At 44.8% G+C, this 16076-nt stretch overlaps 1 protein-coding gene across 4 annotated transcripts in view; it reads left to right on the forward strand.

Moving 5' to 3' along the window:
* DGKG (diacylglycerol kinase gamma) overlaps nt 1-16076 on the forward strand; it is a 161357-nt gene that overhangs the window by 77191 nt on the left and 68090 nt on the right. For all 4 annotated transcript variants that reach the window (XM_029214535.1, XM_029214536.1, XM_029214537.1 and 1 more), the window contains one exon: nt 2974-3038. In XM_029214535.1, the coding sequence (XP_029070368.1) occupies nt 2974-3038 (65 nt within the window). The remainder of the gene's footprint in view (nt 1-2973; nt 3039-16076) is intronic.

The raw sequence follows: 16076 nt of genomic DNA on the forward strand, positions 1-16076 counted from the left end.
GCTCCGGACGCGCAGGCTCAGCGGCCATGGCTCACGGGCCCAGCCGCTCCGCGGCATGTGGGATCTTCCCAGACCGGGGCACGAACCCGCGTCCCCTGCATCGGCAGGTGGACTCCCAACCACTGCGCCACCAGGGAAGCCCTCTTTTCACTTTTTTAATGTGGCTACTAAAATTTTTAAAATTTATTTCTATTGGACGGGACTGGCCTAGACATCCAAATAGCTCAGAGTCCAAATGACTACTGCTTATATTTGGAAGGGGCACAGGAATCTTTTGTCCAACTCTGCACCTGGGAATTTTAGTTCAGGAAAGAGTAGCCATGTGTCCATACTGCTTTTATCTCCTTTTCACCCCACACCTCATAGAAAGGACCCTGGAGAATGAAGCCATCAGAAATGGGGGTGCAATTCCCACCTCCACCCCCACCATCCGAACAGAAGTCTCATTTTGCTGGAATTATTACAAGAAAGGGTTGGAACCATGATAGCACTGGTTTCTAAAATTTAAATGAAGTCACTACTGAATGTACGTACAGCCAGCTCAGGGCCTGGCACAGAGAAGCCCAGAAGAGGAGGGAGGCGAATCTTGCCTCTCTTTTTCATCCCCAGGTAGAGGATCATGGTCAGAGTCTTTACCAGCATTGCCTTTTCAAAACCGAACAGCAAAGGACCTGCTCAACTCCCTCTGACCACTTTGTGTATTTACCACGGGATTACATTGTCAAATTAGGAACCACATGCTTAACTAGTAATATTGTAAAGGCTGCTCTTTGTGAAAAGAAGCTTTGCAAAACCTAGTTATGAAAAAGAAAAAAAAAAAAACAAGGATAATCGGAACTACACAGAGGACAGGGGCCTGTGCACATACCCCAGGGAATTAAAAAACCAGGAGCCAGTCATAACAGCGTCGGGGGCAGGGGACAGTGAAGTACAGATCGTGCCAGGCAACATGTGATTGCTTTCTTCTTTTCTTTCTTCTTTCTTTTTTCCTGACAGAAGAAAATTAGTGCTTCAAAAGAACACAAGTAGATGGAATGTTTTCTTGAATTCTAAAGAAGCATTTGACAGATGTCACATGAATCTTATTCAGAGTGTTCACGAAACTTGCTCAGAGGAGGGAACTGGGGGCATGAAGTGCTCCTGCCTGGAGAAGCTGTGCAGGCTGGATAGGCCCAGAGGACAGAGGCCTCCCCCCCCCCCCAGGGTGTTGCATCTCTCCCACCGTTGTCCACAGGGGTGCCTAAACTTCAACTCTTGATGTGTCTTAAAAAACTAACAAAGAAATCAATAACTAGAGTTTAAATGTTAAATTCCCAATACATTGTTTCAGCAAAGAGTGTTTGCCAACCATAAAATAAGCCCACATCCTTGACTTGCCCTGTCCGCCTTTCAACAGGGCCTGCTAGCTGGGTTTACTTCTCTGCCAAGTGCAAATATTACAAAAGCTCCTCTTTGCCCCCAACTTGCTTCTGGATTTTCTGTCCCCACCCTTAGCCTGTATTTTACTCCCCACACACAGCACATGCTCAAAATAAGCTTCTGCACTGAGCTACACCTCCTGATGTTAAAAAAAAATTATTTTTTCAGAAATTTTCTTTTGTCGGATTTCCATATCAAGAAAAGAAATTAATATGCACTAGCTGAAAATTCACTGTGTGGAATTTGAGTTTTCTTTTAGCTACACAGTCCAGTAAATGAGTTTCTGTATCTTTTTTTCCCTGCACAAATCTGAATCAGCTCCCTTGTTCTGTCGCCACTCCCCCCACCCCCTCCCCTCCCACCCTCCCCCACCCCCTCCCCCACACCCTCCCCCACACCCTCCCATCCCCTCTCACCCCCTCTCCTCCCACCCTCCCCCACCACCCCCCACCATTCCTAGTTCAATTAGCCTGTTTATTTCTAAAACCCACCACCTGCGCCCCCCCCAGATGTGCTGGGGGGAGGCCTGAGCGGCGAAGGCAGAGCGTAGCACATTCTTTTGCTGGAAAAGGAGACCATTAACAAGGGCGGAGGACCAAATTTGAGGAAGAAAGATGAGTTCAGTTTTAGGACTGAAATTCAGGTTTGGTTCTAGAGTGATACACTGTGGAGACATCAGCAGCTACTAAAAACTATGAGAACTCAAGATGGCCCGTGGCATGGAGTGTAGGCTGCAGAACGGGCTCAGGGCTGTGAAGGTCTGCTCCGAGCATGGAGAGCCCGGAAGCATGGTGACATGAGCACTATCCTAACTGTGAGTTCTGAGGAGCAGGTGGCCAAAGTGCAGCAAAGGAATGTGCTAATAGGAGGACAGCAAAGTGTCCGTAGAATGTGATAATGAGACTCCTACTGACCTTGGGGAGAGTTGTTTCCATGGAGTGATCAAGAGGCAGAAGTCAGAAGTTTAAATATATTTTTAATTATCTGCTAAGCCTGTTATCCAATGCTACCAATTCTGTCTACTGATGTGGATGATTAAGAGTTAATATATAACAGCATCTACCAACATCAGTTTTCTGGTTTAGAGAGTTATGTAAGATGTTATCACTGGGGGGAGCTGGGTGAAAGGGACACAGGGACTCTCGGTACTATTTTTGCAGCTTCTTATGAATATTCCAGAATACAAAGTGTTTTTTTTAAAGAGTGAATAGGGTGAGGCATTTCCAAACACTCACACTCAGCCCCACGTGGGCTTCTGCGTTCTCACTGCTCACAGACCCAGACACACTCCCTGCCCCCAAAGGGCAGCCGCGTCCCCTTTCGCTCTCCCTGAACTCGGGCGGGTAGAGGGTGAACATTGCAGACTATAACAGGATGGGGGGCACTGGCCCCTAACCTTGGACCTGGTGTCCAGCCTCTGTGGGGGCCTCCCTGGTCTCCCCTGTGAGATCTGGGGGATTTCGGTGAGAGAGTGTGCTCACTTCCCTTCCTTCCACATTATGCAGGGTCAGGACCACTAACCAGGGATCTGCTTTCTGTCCCTTTGCCTTTCAGGATGCTTCCATCGCACACAGATTCCACGTGATGAGAGAAAAACACCCTGAAAAATTCAACAGCAGGTAAGAGGGCCCAGCGGGTGTAGCCGGGGCTGCACTGCCCACCTGCCCTGCCTGCGCGGCCACCGGTCCCAGGCCTCCACCTGCTCTCACCGAAATGTTCTCGGCCCGGCTGCCCAGCGCTTTTCCTGCCACGTTGCCGGAAGGAGGGCTTCCATTTCCAAGAAGAAAGCAATGTCAGAAACCTGTCGCAGTCTGGTGGCCTTTCCCCTCGCAGAGGGTGGTGTGCAGAGGGAGGGCCTGGGGCCAGGAGGGAGGGCGTGGTGCGCCCGCCTTGGGGAGTCGGGGTCTGCGCTTGACTAACTGGATCCCCCTCGTGGGGCGCGCCGCTTTCTCAAAACCAACTGCTCCCAGCCCCAGTCCCTTGACTGCTCGGGTGAGGGGCTGGCAGGGGTCAGAGGCCTCAGCTTCCCCTCGTTGCAAAGAGGAGGGGGTGGCGGCTCGCGTCCCGGGCCGAGAGGGCCGAGAGGGCCGAGAGGGCGGCGCCTCCGCCTCCGCCTTCCCTGCCGGCAGAGGGCAGCAGAGGGAGGCCCTGCAGAGGCGGGGAGCCCACCCGAGCCCAGCCTCAGCCCGCGCACCTGGGAAGGCAGGCTGTGAGGTCCAAACACAAGCAGAAGAGAAAACCAGATCATTTTCAAAGTCAAACCATTCTGCCGGCGGGTAGCATATGGCCACCCTGGGATTGCTCAGTTACCTTTCTCCCTTCCTCCTTGTCCTCTTCTTGGTGGTTAATTTGCATTCTTTCTCTTTCCTTTTTGTTGGACCTTATCTGAGTGACCACTTGATCCCACCCCACCTTCAGGCAGGTGGGGAGGAGAGGGGGTATTAATTTGGGCTCAGTTTGAGTCTAAGAGACTTGACTTTATTTAGCCCACCAAGCAGCAGTCCAGTGTTACCCACACACGTTCATTTAAAGCCAGGCACTCCCACAGACCTCCATCATTTTCATCCCTCCTCGTTTCCCCGGACCCCATGGCTGGGAGGTTAACCAAGAATCAGAAAGTCTTTTTCGGGATCAGAAACTGAACATAATGAAGCTACTTTGACTTCAGGAAAAGTGATCTGTGGAGTCTAATAGCTGAGCTAACCTTATTTGAATGTACTTTCTCTCACACACACCAAGTCAGTTCACAGAACACTATTAACATGTATATTTTCAGCCCCTACTCCTATTATAGTAACAAACCTACAGATCAACTGATGCTCTTCTCACAGTCTTTTTCACTCTAATATATACACCAAAAAAATCACTTTAAAAAAATACTTCTCTTCCATCCATTCCAGACTTTTAAGGTCCTCTTTTTACACAGATACCATTATGCATACTCATGCATACATGCTTGATAAGATGCCAAATGTTTGTGAAATCCATGGGGGGTTCTGTTCATTCATTCAATGAATGTATCTTTTGAAAACAGTACCAGGCACTGTTGTATGGGTGTTTTGGATAGACATGTGTAGGGGGCTCACAGTGCAGGTGTGGAGACAGACTGGAAAGCAGCATTGCAGAGTGATCTGTGTTAAACGATATGAATCAAGGTGACATAAAGCAATGGCATGGAATTTGATGTGGAGGGTCTTCCAACTAGAGAGATGCCTGAACCAAGACACAGAAAACAAGTAACTACTTTCCAGGTTGACAGAAAGAGAAGGTCAACCCAGCGAGAAGGAACCAAATGTACCAAAAGATCCAAAGGAGTGATGGAAAACAGCCTGCTTGGGCAAGAGCAAGCTATTCAGTGTGGTCTGTTGTGTGGTCTCCTTTAGTGGAAAGAAGCAAAACCTCCGCAGTTTGTAGAGAGCAAGGAAGCAGAAGAAGGGAAGAATTTCTCCATACTGCAAAAATCAATAGGTCAACATATGACATAAATAGAGCAATCATCAATTATCCACATGATTAAGTACAGTTAGAAAGATACCTCTGTCAGAAAAAAAGTTGTAACTTCATTTCAACCCAAGTATGAACAGTTTCACTGTGATCTGAATGACTGCTTTTCCTCCCCACTTCCCAGTTTCCATCAACAAGACTACTCTTTGCAGTTAGGTGTGTATCTTACTCTTCACCTGGTTGAGGTCAAAGTCATGTGGTCACCTAAGGATGCCAGACACAGGGATTTGCATGTAAATCCATGTGCCTACTAACAAGTGAAGACGTAGTGGCGTAGAGGTGGGCCCTGTTTCACAAGGTCCCAGAACACTTGCTATTAAGAACTTTGAGTCCATGCTGCTTCTACCCTGCCTGCTTGCTCATGTTGAAAATACCCAGGAATGCACAGTTTGTCCACTGAGAGGCAGGCGAGCAGCCATGTTTTTCCAGGATTCCTTATTTAGCTTTGGAGATGGTTTTAAATAGGCAGGTGGTTGTTGCCATGGTTACCCCATTACACCAGCAGCTAAATTTAGGAAGGGCCACAAGGGATAGGAAGAAAGCTTGATACGGGGATTTGGAAATGTAAATGATATTATCAAACAAGGCTTCAGTTTTACTCAGCTAAACTTAGGTTTTCTGAAGAGTAGTCACTGCTTGGCTGGATGCCCTTACTGTTAATGCCTGGGACTAGGCCCTCAGGGATAACCCTGAGGGTAAATCTAGGGAGTTGTGACTGTTTTGTTTTGCTTTGTTTTGAACAAGCAAATGTGACTAGTCAGGGCTAGAATTTATCAGGAAACTTGAATCTTTTGCGTTGTTCATTCGGTTTTCTGGGCTATTCTAACAAGAATTCTTAACCTAGGTACAAGGGCTGCAGGAGGTCTGAAGACACTTTGGAATTGTATGTAAGATATTGAGTACATTTTTCTGGAGAGAATGTCCGTAACTATCAGAAGGTTCTTGAAGGGACCCGTGACCGCTCAAACTGTTAAAAGTAACAGTTCTGAGCCCTCTTTGAGTCCTAAGAGGCATCAAATTATGACTCAGCTGTTGGGGTTTCAGGAAATTCTTCCCCCAGTGGCCTCTCGACATAGGTTGTTTGTTGGCAAGGAAGGCGGTTGGTTGCACACAACTGGTGTTCCCTGTGGAATCGTTTTGTTCATGGAGTAAGAACCAGGCCTAAGGATGCTGGGTGATGAGCCAGGTGTGATGTCAAGTGTTAGAAGACCTTTAGTGGCAGGGATAGGGCTATATTGAGTTCCTTCTGCTTCCTAATCATTAACAGGCTAATTACTAATTGCTAACTTAGGAATGTTATGAAATTTATCATCTCATTGTTGGCATAAACAAAAGAGAGATTTAATTCACCTGAGATTATATAATGTGTTAGAAGGTATTCTAGGACACAAGGGTAATTAAGACATGGTTCCTGCCTTCAAGGAATTCATAGTCTAGCAAAGAAAAAATAAGCCTCAAATATTTTTTACAAAATGGTTTTCACATAAAAGAGGCTACATGTTGTAGGTCATAGAGTATACAGGAAGCTGTATAGTATAAGACACTTATTAATGGTCGTATCCTAACATCACTTGTAAATGAATTGTTTAGAGTGCAGAAATTGTGTTGTAAGGGAACCAAACTAAGAACTGTTATTTTTTGAGCTCCTACTACATGCCAGGTGATAAACTAGTTATTTTAAATACATTAGAATATTTGAATCCCCAAACTGCCCTACAAGGTAAATACTAACATTCCCATTTTACAGATAACGGAACTGAGGCTGGGAGAAGCCAAGTCACCCAGCCGAGGTCATACATCTTTTTAAGCAGTGGGGCTGATCTGATTTAAGCTAGCTTCTAATTCTAGAGTTCAAACTCTGTTTTCTGCACTTGCTATCTTCCATGGATTGCATCAAGCAAACACCAATTGTATATTAAACATTCTGGTGGGTACTTGATACATGATCCCACCCAGTGCTTGCAATGACATGCAAGTAAATGCTACTGTCCCCATTTTAGAGATGAAGAAATTGAGGCTGAGGAAGGTGGAGCTATTATCAGTTGGATCCACTTTCATGGATGGTCTCCATGTGGAAGTGCCTGCTGAGTTCCAGAGAGGGACCGCAGCTATCCCACCACTCTTACCTTGTGCGGTGGGACTCTTCTCCCTATCTCAGTGTCCACAGCAAGGAGCACGACTGACTACATGACTTGCGTGGCCCAGTGCAAAGTGAAGTGTGGGGCACCTTGCTCAAAAACCATTAAGAATTTCAAGTCAGTGACAGCAGAGCATTAAACCAACCACAGGGCCCTTCTCAGTGTGGGTTCCCATACGGCTATACAGATCTCACAGCTATGAACTGGTCTGATCAAGGAGAGAGGAGATCAAAAAATGAAGACACATTTGCCAGGGCTCACAGAGTGGGGAGTTGGCAATAAAGGTAAAAGAATGGAGGAAAGAGGGTTTCCGTTAAGGGGAGGAGGGGGACGGATTATCAGTCCCTCAAACAGGCGGTAGTCAGAATTAGCAGAGGAGCCAGCAGTGTCTTCCAGGTATCCAAGAACCAGTCCCCTACAAAGTTTCTGGCCTCACTCTCTGTGAAGCGTTTTGTATGTATGGGACAGATACATATAAGCTACCTAATTCCGATGCCACTGTCAGTGAGTATCCAGAAAGAGAAGTCTAACTATGGAATTTTTTCACTGTTGCTCAGAAACTCAGAGCACTTGAGGAATGTGGCATTCCAAACCTGCTGAGTGCCATCCACTTGAATATGTCCCTCAGCAGTTTAGGCTGAAGCAAGATATTTCCTGTTAGGTCCTTGAAAGGGACCGAAAACAGAGCTTCATTCCTACCAGAAGCTGACCACCTTTCCCAAAAGCCCTTGAGTAATGAGCGGGCTGTGGAGTGTTCACTTTCTTGGAGCCAGGCCCGTGGAGTAGCTGATGAGGGGTTCCCCAGAAGCCCTAATGAAGCCTGAGTCCTGAAGAGGCTGGCAATACATCTTGCAAATAACTAAGCCCTTAATAGGTATTTATAGAATGAGGCAGCAGGGTATAGTCTAAGTTGGCATCAGAACTTGGCCCTGCCACTTACTAGCTGTGTGACCTTGGGCAAGTTACTTAATCTCTTTAATCCTTTGCTTCCTCCCCTGAATCTTACACGGTTGCTGTAAGTATTTAATGAGATAATGTGTAAGTGCATGGCACATAGTAGGTTCTTAGTCGTTGTTGCATATTATTGAATGACAGGCATGAGGAAAGCATTGCCTTAAATTTGCCAGTAAGGCATTGACAATAAAAGGCTTTTCTGGTAGAGTGGCAAGTGGGATTCAGTTAGAGTCTTTGCTTCATTGACATGGCCCTTGACCTGAAAAGTTGGAGGACAGCTAAAAGTTGGAGGAGACTCCAGCTGTGATACATTGAATCTGTCCAGATCCTCTTAGGGGGAGGGAAGATGGCACCAATTAGCCAGGATTGGATTGGATTCTACAGACTGGAGCTGTAGAAAAAATTCCCTTCATTGGCTCCATGGGTGTCCAAGAGGCAGAGATTCGGGGTCTGAAGACCAGGGAGTTTAAGTCCAAATGCCAGTTTCAGGCAAGAGGCAGGATCGAGGTAGGGGTCACAGACCCCTGTTGACATTATAACTGGAGGAACAGGGTGGGAGTGAGTAAGAGGGAGTTGCAGGACAGGTGCCATGCGCTGCATGGAAAATCTGGGCTTACCAGCTGGGGCCATGGAGTGCACAGTTGGTGGGTAGGCGGGTGGCCCAGGGCAGTCAGACACTGGAGGTGTGATTCCCCTTTCTTCGCTGATGCTCGCTCTCCCCTCACCCTCCGAGCATCTCTTCTCCCACTTTAGATGGACACAGAGATGTTCTGTGGGAGGCAAAGTAGAAGCCAGCAGAGCTCAAGCCATACAATTCCGGAAGCAAAAAGGCCTCCTCTCTTGAATACCTGTAGCACGCTCTGCAATCACAAGCACAAACCGTATCACCATTTACTTAAGATGTTCTTTTTGTATCTAAAAACGAGACCATTCTAAGCTATTCTTTCCAGGAGCCCTGTGAGGGAGCCCAGTGTTACGGCCCAGATTTTTGACTTTCCCAGAGCATAAATGTACAGCAGCAGCAGATACGTCAGGGTTAAAATCTTCATTCTGTGCCTGAATTGGGTTTGCTTCTTCTTATCTAATACTCAGCAGCCCAAGAAAGACCTGCCCTAGGTAGGACTCAGAACTCCAGACTGTCTGCACCTGCTTGCTTCAGTATATCAAACTGTTTTTTCAAACATGTAGGATTCAGAAAAGCCCCAAGTGAAGTTGATTATGGCATTTTCTGTTTTTATTCTTACTCCCGTATGTATTTATAAAGGAAATGCAAACCTTATGCTTTGTGTTCAAGTACCTTCAAGTCTTCAAGTCAGGTCTGACAGAACCACTTACTTAATTAGTCGAATGTTTCTCTACGAGCCCACAAAAATGTTTTATCCCCCATCCCTCCTAGAGAGAGACGCAGCTAGTGAAATGAATGAAATATGAGTTCGTGTTTTTTTCACCAGGCGTTCATCATTACGCAACTGCTGAAGACCGGGGCTTTTTTGGCTGTCTTATTTGTTTACAGTCAGCCCTTGATTATTTGCAGGAACGAGGGAACAGCAACATAGATCATTTAAAGCTGTGGATGGTCAGAGATTTTAGGAGGCTGTTGTTAATCTTTGTGTGCAGGTCTCCACTCTAAAGATTCACAGTATTTTAAATGATATGAAGTCACATGAACTCTTAACATTTCCTTCATTTTCCCCCTGGCTCCCCAGTCCATGTCGGAACAGACAGCACAACTTCTCAGACTGGTACACATGAGCGGCCTATGATATCTCAAGGCTCCTTACAAAGTTGCTTGTTTGCCAGAACAGTTCCTTACTGTAGCTTAACAGGCCTTTTCTTCTAGCCCCCGCCAGGCTGGAACATATCCTGCCAGGTATGATTCATGTCAACGAAGAGTGGAATCAGTTTGCGATGATATCAGAAGGAACTTGAAAGCCAGCTTTGTTTTCAAGTCTTTAGGCCAGATATTCCAAAAGTTATCAGTATTTATTTATTGATTGCTCTCTAGAAATATTTCCATCAAAGAGCTCAAGATATAGTATATGATGAAGTTCAGAAGGGTTAAGGTCAGCATGATAACCTCATGGAAGAAAATCAAAGTATACAAATTGACAGTAAGGTAGGAACTGGCTAGGTCCTCAAATGGGTGTTGGCAGTCTGAATGCTTTTCAGAAGGGAGAGGTCAGGAAAGTGCTGGAATCTGAAACCATGTCTTATAAGGAAGGGCTAAATTGGGGATTGTTTCACCCAAAGAAGAGAGGACTTGGGGAGAAGTGATTATTGGCCTCAAATATTTTAAAAGTGCTTCTCATAAAGGAGGAATTAGGTTATTTTGAGTGAAAAATCAATGGGAAAAGTGACTGGGTAGACCAATTTGAGCCCCATATAAGGGACATCAATTCTACCAGTTAAGGCCATCCTCAAGTGCAGGGGGCTAATGGGTAGGGGAACAGGTGTGGTGAGTTTTCACATGTTATGCCCAAGCAGGCGCTGGACAATCATTTTGGAGCTCCAGTGGAGCCAAGTGCCCAGGAGGATAGGTTCTGTCATTAGACAACCTGGATTCAAATTCTGGAGTTGCACTAACCACTTGTATGTGATCTTGACCAAGCTACTCTTCTAAACTCCAGTCTGCTCACCTGTAAAATTGGAATATAATACTATATTAGTTTTCTATGACTGCTGTAACAGATCACTGCAAACTAGCGGTTTAAAACAACACACGTTTATTACATCACAGTTTTGGAGGGCAGAAGTCTGAAATAGGTCTCACTGGGCTAAAATCAAGGTCACATCAGGGTAGCATTCTTTTCTGGAGGCTCTAGGGGAGAATAAATTGCCTTGCCTTTTCCTGCATCTAGAGACTGACCACGTTCCTTGGCTTGTAGCCACCTTCATCTTTAAAGCCAGCAATGGCCAGTTAAGTCTTTCTCACATTGCATCCCTCTTCCCCTTAAAGGATTCTTGTGATTACATTGGATTCACTCGGATAACCCAGGATAATCTCACCCCTCAAGGTCAGCTGACTGCCAGTTTAAATTCCAACTGCAACCTCAATTGCCCTTTGCCACGTAACATAACATATTCATAGTCACAGGTTCCAGGGGTTAGAACATGGACATCTTCAGGATATCATTCCGCCTACCACAAGTGCCTTACCTCGTAGAATTATTTTGAAGATCCAATGAAACAGTGCATTTAAAATGCTTGTTACAGAGGTTCGGCACGTCAATGCCAGCTATTATTATTATTAACATTCTTATTATTACAAAGACAGTACCCACATAGATAATAGTCATGTTAAATGACTCAGAAAAGCCCTTAAAACTATGAGATTTGGAAATTCTCTAAGAGGGACAGGTAAATATCTATTGGTCATAGGGTAGGAGTCATGAAAAAAACATGGCACTTTTTTCATTTATCTTGACAGAGTATCTTCAGTGAAATAACAGTACAGGTATCATTATATAATTTAATAATATATCATGTAGTATGATATCATAGTATATTTCAAAATCATTATAAATAATTTGTAAAGTTCAGAAAAGTTAAAGGAAAAACCAATCACTCATATTCCCATCACTCAAAAACATAATATTGCCATTTTTGTGCATTCCAGCAGTTTACTTGATATACGTATTTTAAAATAATTATGATAATATGTCCTCATAAAGTTTTATGTACTATTTTTTAAACAAATTTTCCTTATTCAAATAAAGGCTTGTTGTAGAAAAATAAATCCTATTGTACCCCCCCCCAAAAAATAAACGTTATTAGCATTCTAATGTATTTTCCTTCAGCACTTTGCTGCACAATTTTATTTACTTAAGATCACATGGTATACACTGGGTTAAAACATTATTAACCCAGTAGCACTTACAGGTTATAAAAGACAAATGATATAAAGGAGCTGATTGGAGTGAGTTTATCTGCAGTGGGAGTTTTATTGTCTTTTCCAATTAAAAAAATTCCAGTGATTTTGTTCAGTTAATTTGAGAGTTTTAAAGATGGTATTACTCAAGTCCCTTTGCAAATGAAATAACTACTTGATATGTTATGCAGTTCTACTTTTGTGGAGAGTAAATAAAAAGATATAATTCTCTTAGCACAGTTCCTGGTCCTGTACATAGTTTTGCTATATCTGAAAAAGACCAGTTTGTGTTTTATGTGACCATCAGAGGTAGCAAGAATTGCCATCTGGGCTGTGCAGTGGTGTAGTTTTTTAAGCATGCATGACTATCAGGCTATATTGAAGTGCTCACGAAGGTGATAAGCCCAGTATGATCAGCATTGCTCCAACTCATACTAACAATAGGAGCCATCATTTATTGAATGCTTTCAAGAGTTTTATGTGTATTATTTTTAACTGGTACAACTCTCCAAGGAGCACATAAATATTATTGCTCCATTTTACAGATGAGAATATTGAGGCTCAGAGAGATTATACAACTTGCTCAAGAACGTACAACTAATTAGGGGAGTGGCTATTCAAACCTAGTCTGCCTGACTCCACAGCTTCCACTCGTCCCACTACACTTCCTGCCTCCGTGAATGCCCAGTTTGGTGCCCCATGACCAAAGACGCACTCAGGAAAGAGACAAGAGAAGAGCTGCAGAGACAATTAACAAGGCCCATGAGAAAAATTTTTTAAAAAATCATTTTTCCTGGAGAGGAGAAGCAGAGAATGTGTTGGGAATGGGCCTCAAGGGTGTGAAGGATTGACAACAGGAAATAGTGACCACACCTCCTTACTCTTCCTCTCAGCTCAGGAAAGAATGCGAGGGGAAGAATGTACTCCTAAAGTGAGGAATTGCCGTTTGGAATGGGAGGAAGAATCTCCTGGCTTGGAGACATATTAAAGGCTAAAATGAGTTATTGAGAGAAGTATTGTGGAATGTCTTGCAAAGATTGCTAAAAACAGAAGACAGCCTCATTCATCTGGGCTGACAAACACATCATCTCCTCTGAGCCCAGGAGTGAGTCATTGTGCTACCAAATGGGAGCCCCTGCTTCCCACCCCACCAATGACCAGGGGTCCCCGAGAGACCTCTCACCCGCTTTATTCCTCAGTTCCCACTTGGGCCCCAAGATGACTGCTCCTCGGCAAGTCCTCAGCAGCCCCCTGGCCCATCCTGATGCGCTTCCCTCTCAGGCCCACCCTACCTGGAGCTGCTTGTGGCTTTTGTCCCGTTTCTGCCCCACGAGAATCTGCTGCCACAACCCACGTCCCATTTTATAGAATTTAAATGCACCTGCTTTGCCTTCAGGGCCCTTTATAAAGTTCTCCTTCCCAAACACAGGGCCAGTCTTACTGTTTGCTTGCTCCATTATTCCCACCTTCCCCCCAAGTGCCCTTAATTTCTCAGTCTAGGATGACATCTCTGGGACCTCATCATCACCTAGCACTTGTTTCAAAATGCACTCTAAAATATTCTGAAGAGTCCCTCCCTGCCCACCCCCAGCCCTGGCCTCTGCTTTTTCTTAGAATCCATCTACAAGGTTTTTTGTTTTTGTTTTTGTTTTTGTTTTTTTGCAGTACGCGGGCCTCTCACTGTTGTGGCCTCTCCCGTTGCGGAGCACAGGCTCCGGACGCGCAGGCCCAGCGGCCATGGCTCACAGGCCCAGCCGCTCCGCGGCATGTGGGATCTTCCCGGACCGGGGCACGAACCCGCGTCCCCTGCATCGGCAGGCGGACTCTCAATCACTGCGCCACCAGGGAAGCCCATCTACAAGGTTTTTGACACATTTTTTCCTACTTTGATTTTTCCTCTTCTATAAGTCATCATTTTGGCACCAAACTCTCTCTACCTCGTTCACAAGCTTGCTCACTCAGAGCAGGGTCTGAACCCTTTGGGGATCCACTGACTTAAAACCAGAAGGGTGGTGCTAGCACATGCCCTCATTCAGCCAGAACGTATTGAGCATCTATTCTGTTAGCATGATGCTGGGGCCAAGAGGAAAGATGGATGACCACAGGCCCTACTTGCCGAAGTCCTTGGGCCTACTTGGGAAGATGAGCATATATAGAGGCTCTTAGCAACTGTATTCGTTTCCTAAGGTTGCCGTGACAAATTACCACTAACTGGGTAGCGTAAAACAACAGAAATTTCTCTCTCACAGTTCTGGAGGCTAGAAGTCTGAAATCAAGATGTCGGCAGGGTTGGTTCCTTCCCAGGCTCTGAGGGAGAATCTGTTCCATGCCTGTTCGCTTGCTTCTGGTGGTTGCCAGCAATTCTTGGCATTCCTGGACTTGTAGCTGCATCACTCCAGTCTCTGCCTCTGTCTTCACATGGCTTTCTCCCTCTGTGTTTCTGTGTCTCTCTGTCCAAATTTCCCTCCTCTTATAAGGGCATCAGTCATTGGATTTGGCCCACTCTAATCCAGTATGGCCTCCTCTTAACTTGATGACATCCGCAAAGACCCTATTTCCAAATAAGGTCACATGCTGAGGCACTGGGGGTTAGGACTTCAACAGATCTTCTTGGGGAACACAACTTAGTTCCCAATACCAACCCTCCCTCAAACCCTCACAAAGGATGGAAAAACCATATAATATGGTGAGCTTTGTGTTAACAAGGGGACATGAATAATGAATGGGAGCACCTAACTGAGAAAGTGGGATGAGACTACAGAAAGAAGGTTGCGTTTGAGCGTGAGCTTGAGAGAGAATGGGAATTCACGAGGACAGGAACTGGGTGTGTGCTAGGAGGAGGGAAGCAGGCTGGGCCAAGGGCAGAAGTGTGAGAAGATGGGAACACAAGAGGAAAGGAGAGTGGCTCTGAGGTGAGGTGGAAGGCAGCTACAGCAGGGTCTCGGTGCTCTGCACAGGAGTTTGCACTTTATCCTGTAGGTGAGCGGATAGATGGTGAGGTAGGGAGTCAGCAAATGCTTTTTGAAAATATCAAAGTTGAAAATATCAATGAAGGAATAAATTATTCTTCCAAGTATTTCCAGAGCCAAAATGTCAGGGTTCCTGAAACACGGGGACCTTTATATACTGAGCCTTGCTGAAGGGTTAAGATAGTGAGGGCTGTTAAATCAGACAGAGACCCAGGGAGAGAGGAGGAGAGGTAACCCCAGGGGGAAACGGAAAGAGGAGGATAGAAATAAGGGGAACCAGCTCTGCTAACCTGGGGGAGTTAGTACATATCAGGGCCAGAAAATCTATGGAAACCAACCAACTTTCGTACAAACTCTGAACCCTGATGCATGCTGTTTGCTTGTGGAAGTAGAAATCCATTTTGAAAAAGAAGTCCGTAAGTCATTCTCTCTTTTCTGCCCCCACAATTTCAGATTCTCTCATGCAGAAGTTGACTTAGGTGGCTTTTAAACTTAGCAGAATGTGTTTTTTCGTTTGTTTGTTTTTAGCTCCAGAGAAAAGAATATCAGATCTTATTCACCCTCTATTGTACTTTACTAATTAAAACGTTGGAGAATTACTGTCCTTTTGTATAGGGGCATTTCTGTGATACAGAGTCCATCTTTATATTTAGAGCTGATGTGATTAGCATATTCATTCCAATATATTTTCCTTAAACTCTTCATACTTGCACATGTTTTATTAAAAGGAGTTTGGAAGAGTAATAGATACTCTCAAGAAAGATTCAAGTGATTAATTCCTCATTTAAATCAACATCGCTAAAGAAAATTCTACTGTATTCATTATTTGGCCAAAGGAAGTTCTGAATTCATCTTCTTGCTATACTTATTAGGAAACTCAGTAACTCTCTTTAGTGAAATAAGTGAATTATCTCTCAAGAAACCCTGAGCAAATGGCTTTGCAACTCCATATCTCAGGCTGTGTCACCCTTATGTGAAATGTAGATGCTAATCCCTCACGACTTAGTCACTTCTCTGATTCTTAATTTGCTGGCGTGTAAATGGAAATTACAATGATCTCACAAGATGCTTCTGAGAATTAGAGTAGGTAAATCAATGGATTTGAAATGTTTCAGGTGCTGGCATGATGCTATTTGTTATACAGGAATTTGTCAGGAGAACATGCAGCAGTATATATATATGAGTCCACGGCAGAATCTCTCATTTAAATGCATAGTGCTGTGA

The sequence above is a fragment of the Monodon monoceros genome, unplaced genomic scaffold, assembly GCF_005190385.1.
Source record: "Monodon monoceros isolate NGI ecotype Baffin Bay Population unplaced genomic scaffold, NGI_Narwhal_1 Super_Scaffold_11, whole genome shotgun sequence".
NCBI classification, from domain to species: Eukaryota; Metazoa; Chordata; class Mammalia; order Artiodactyla; family Monodontidae; genus Monodon; species Monodon monoceros.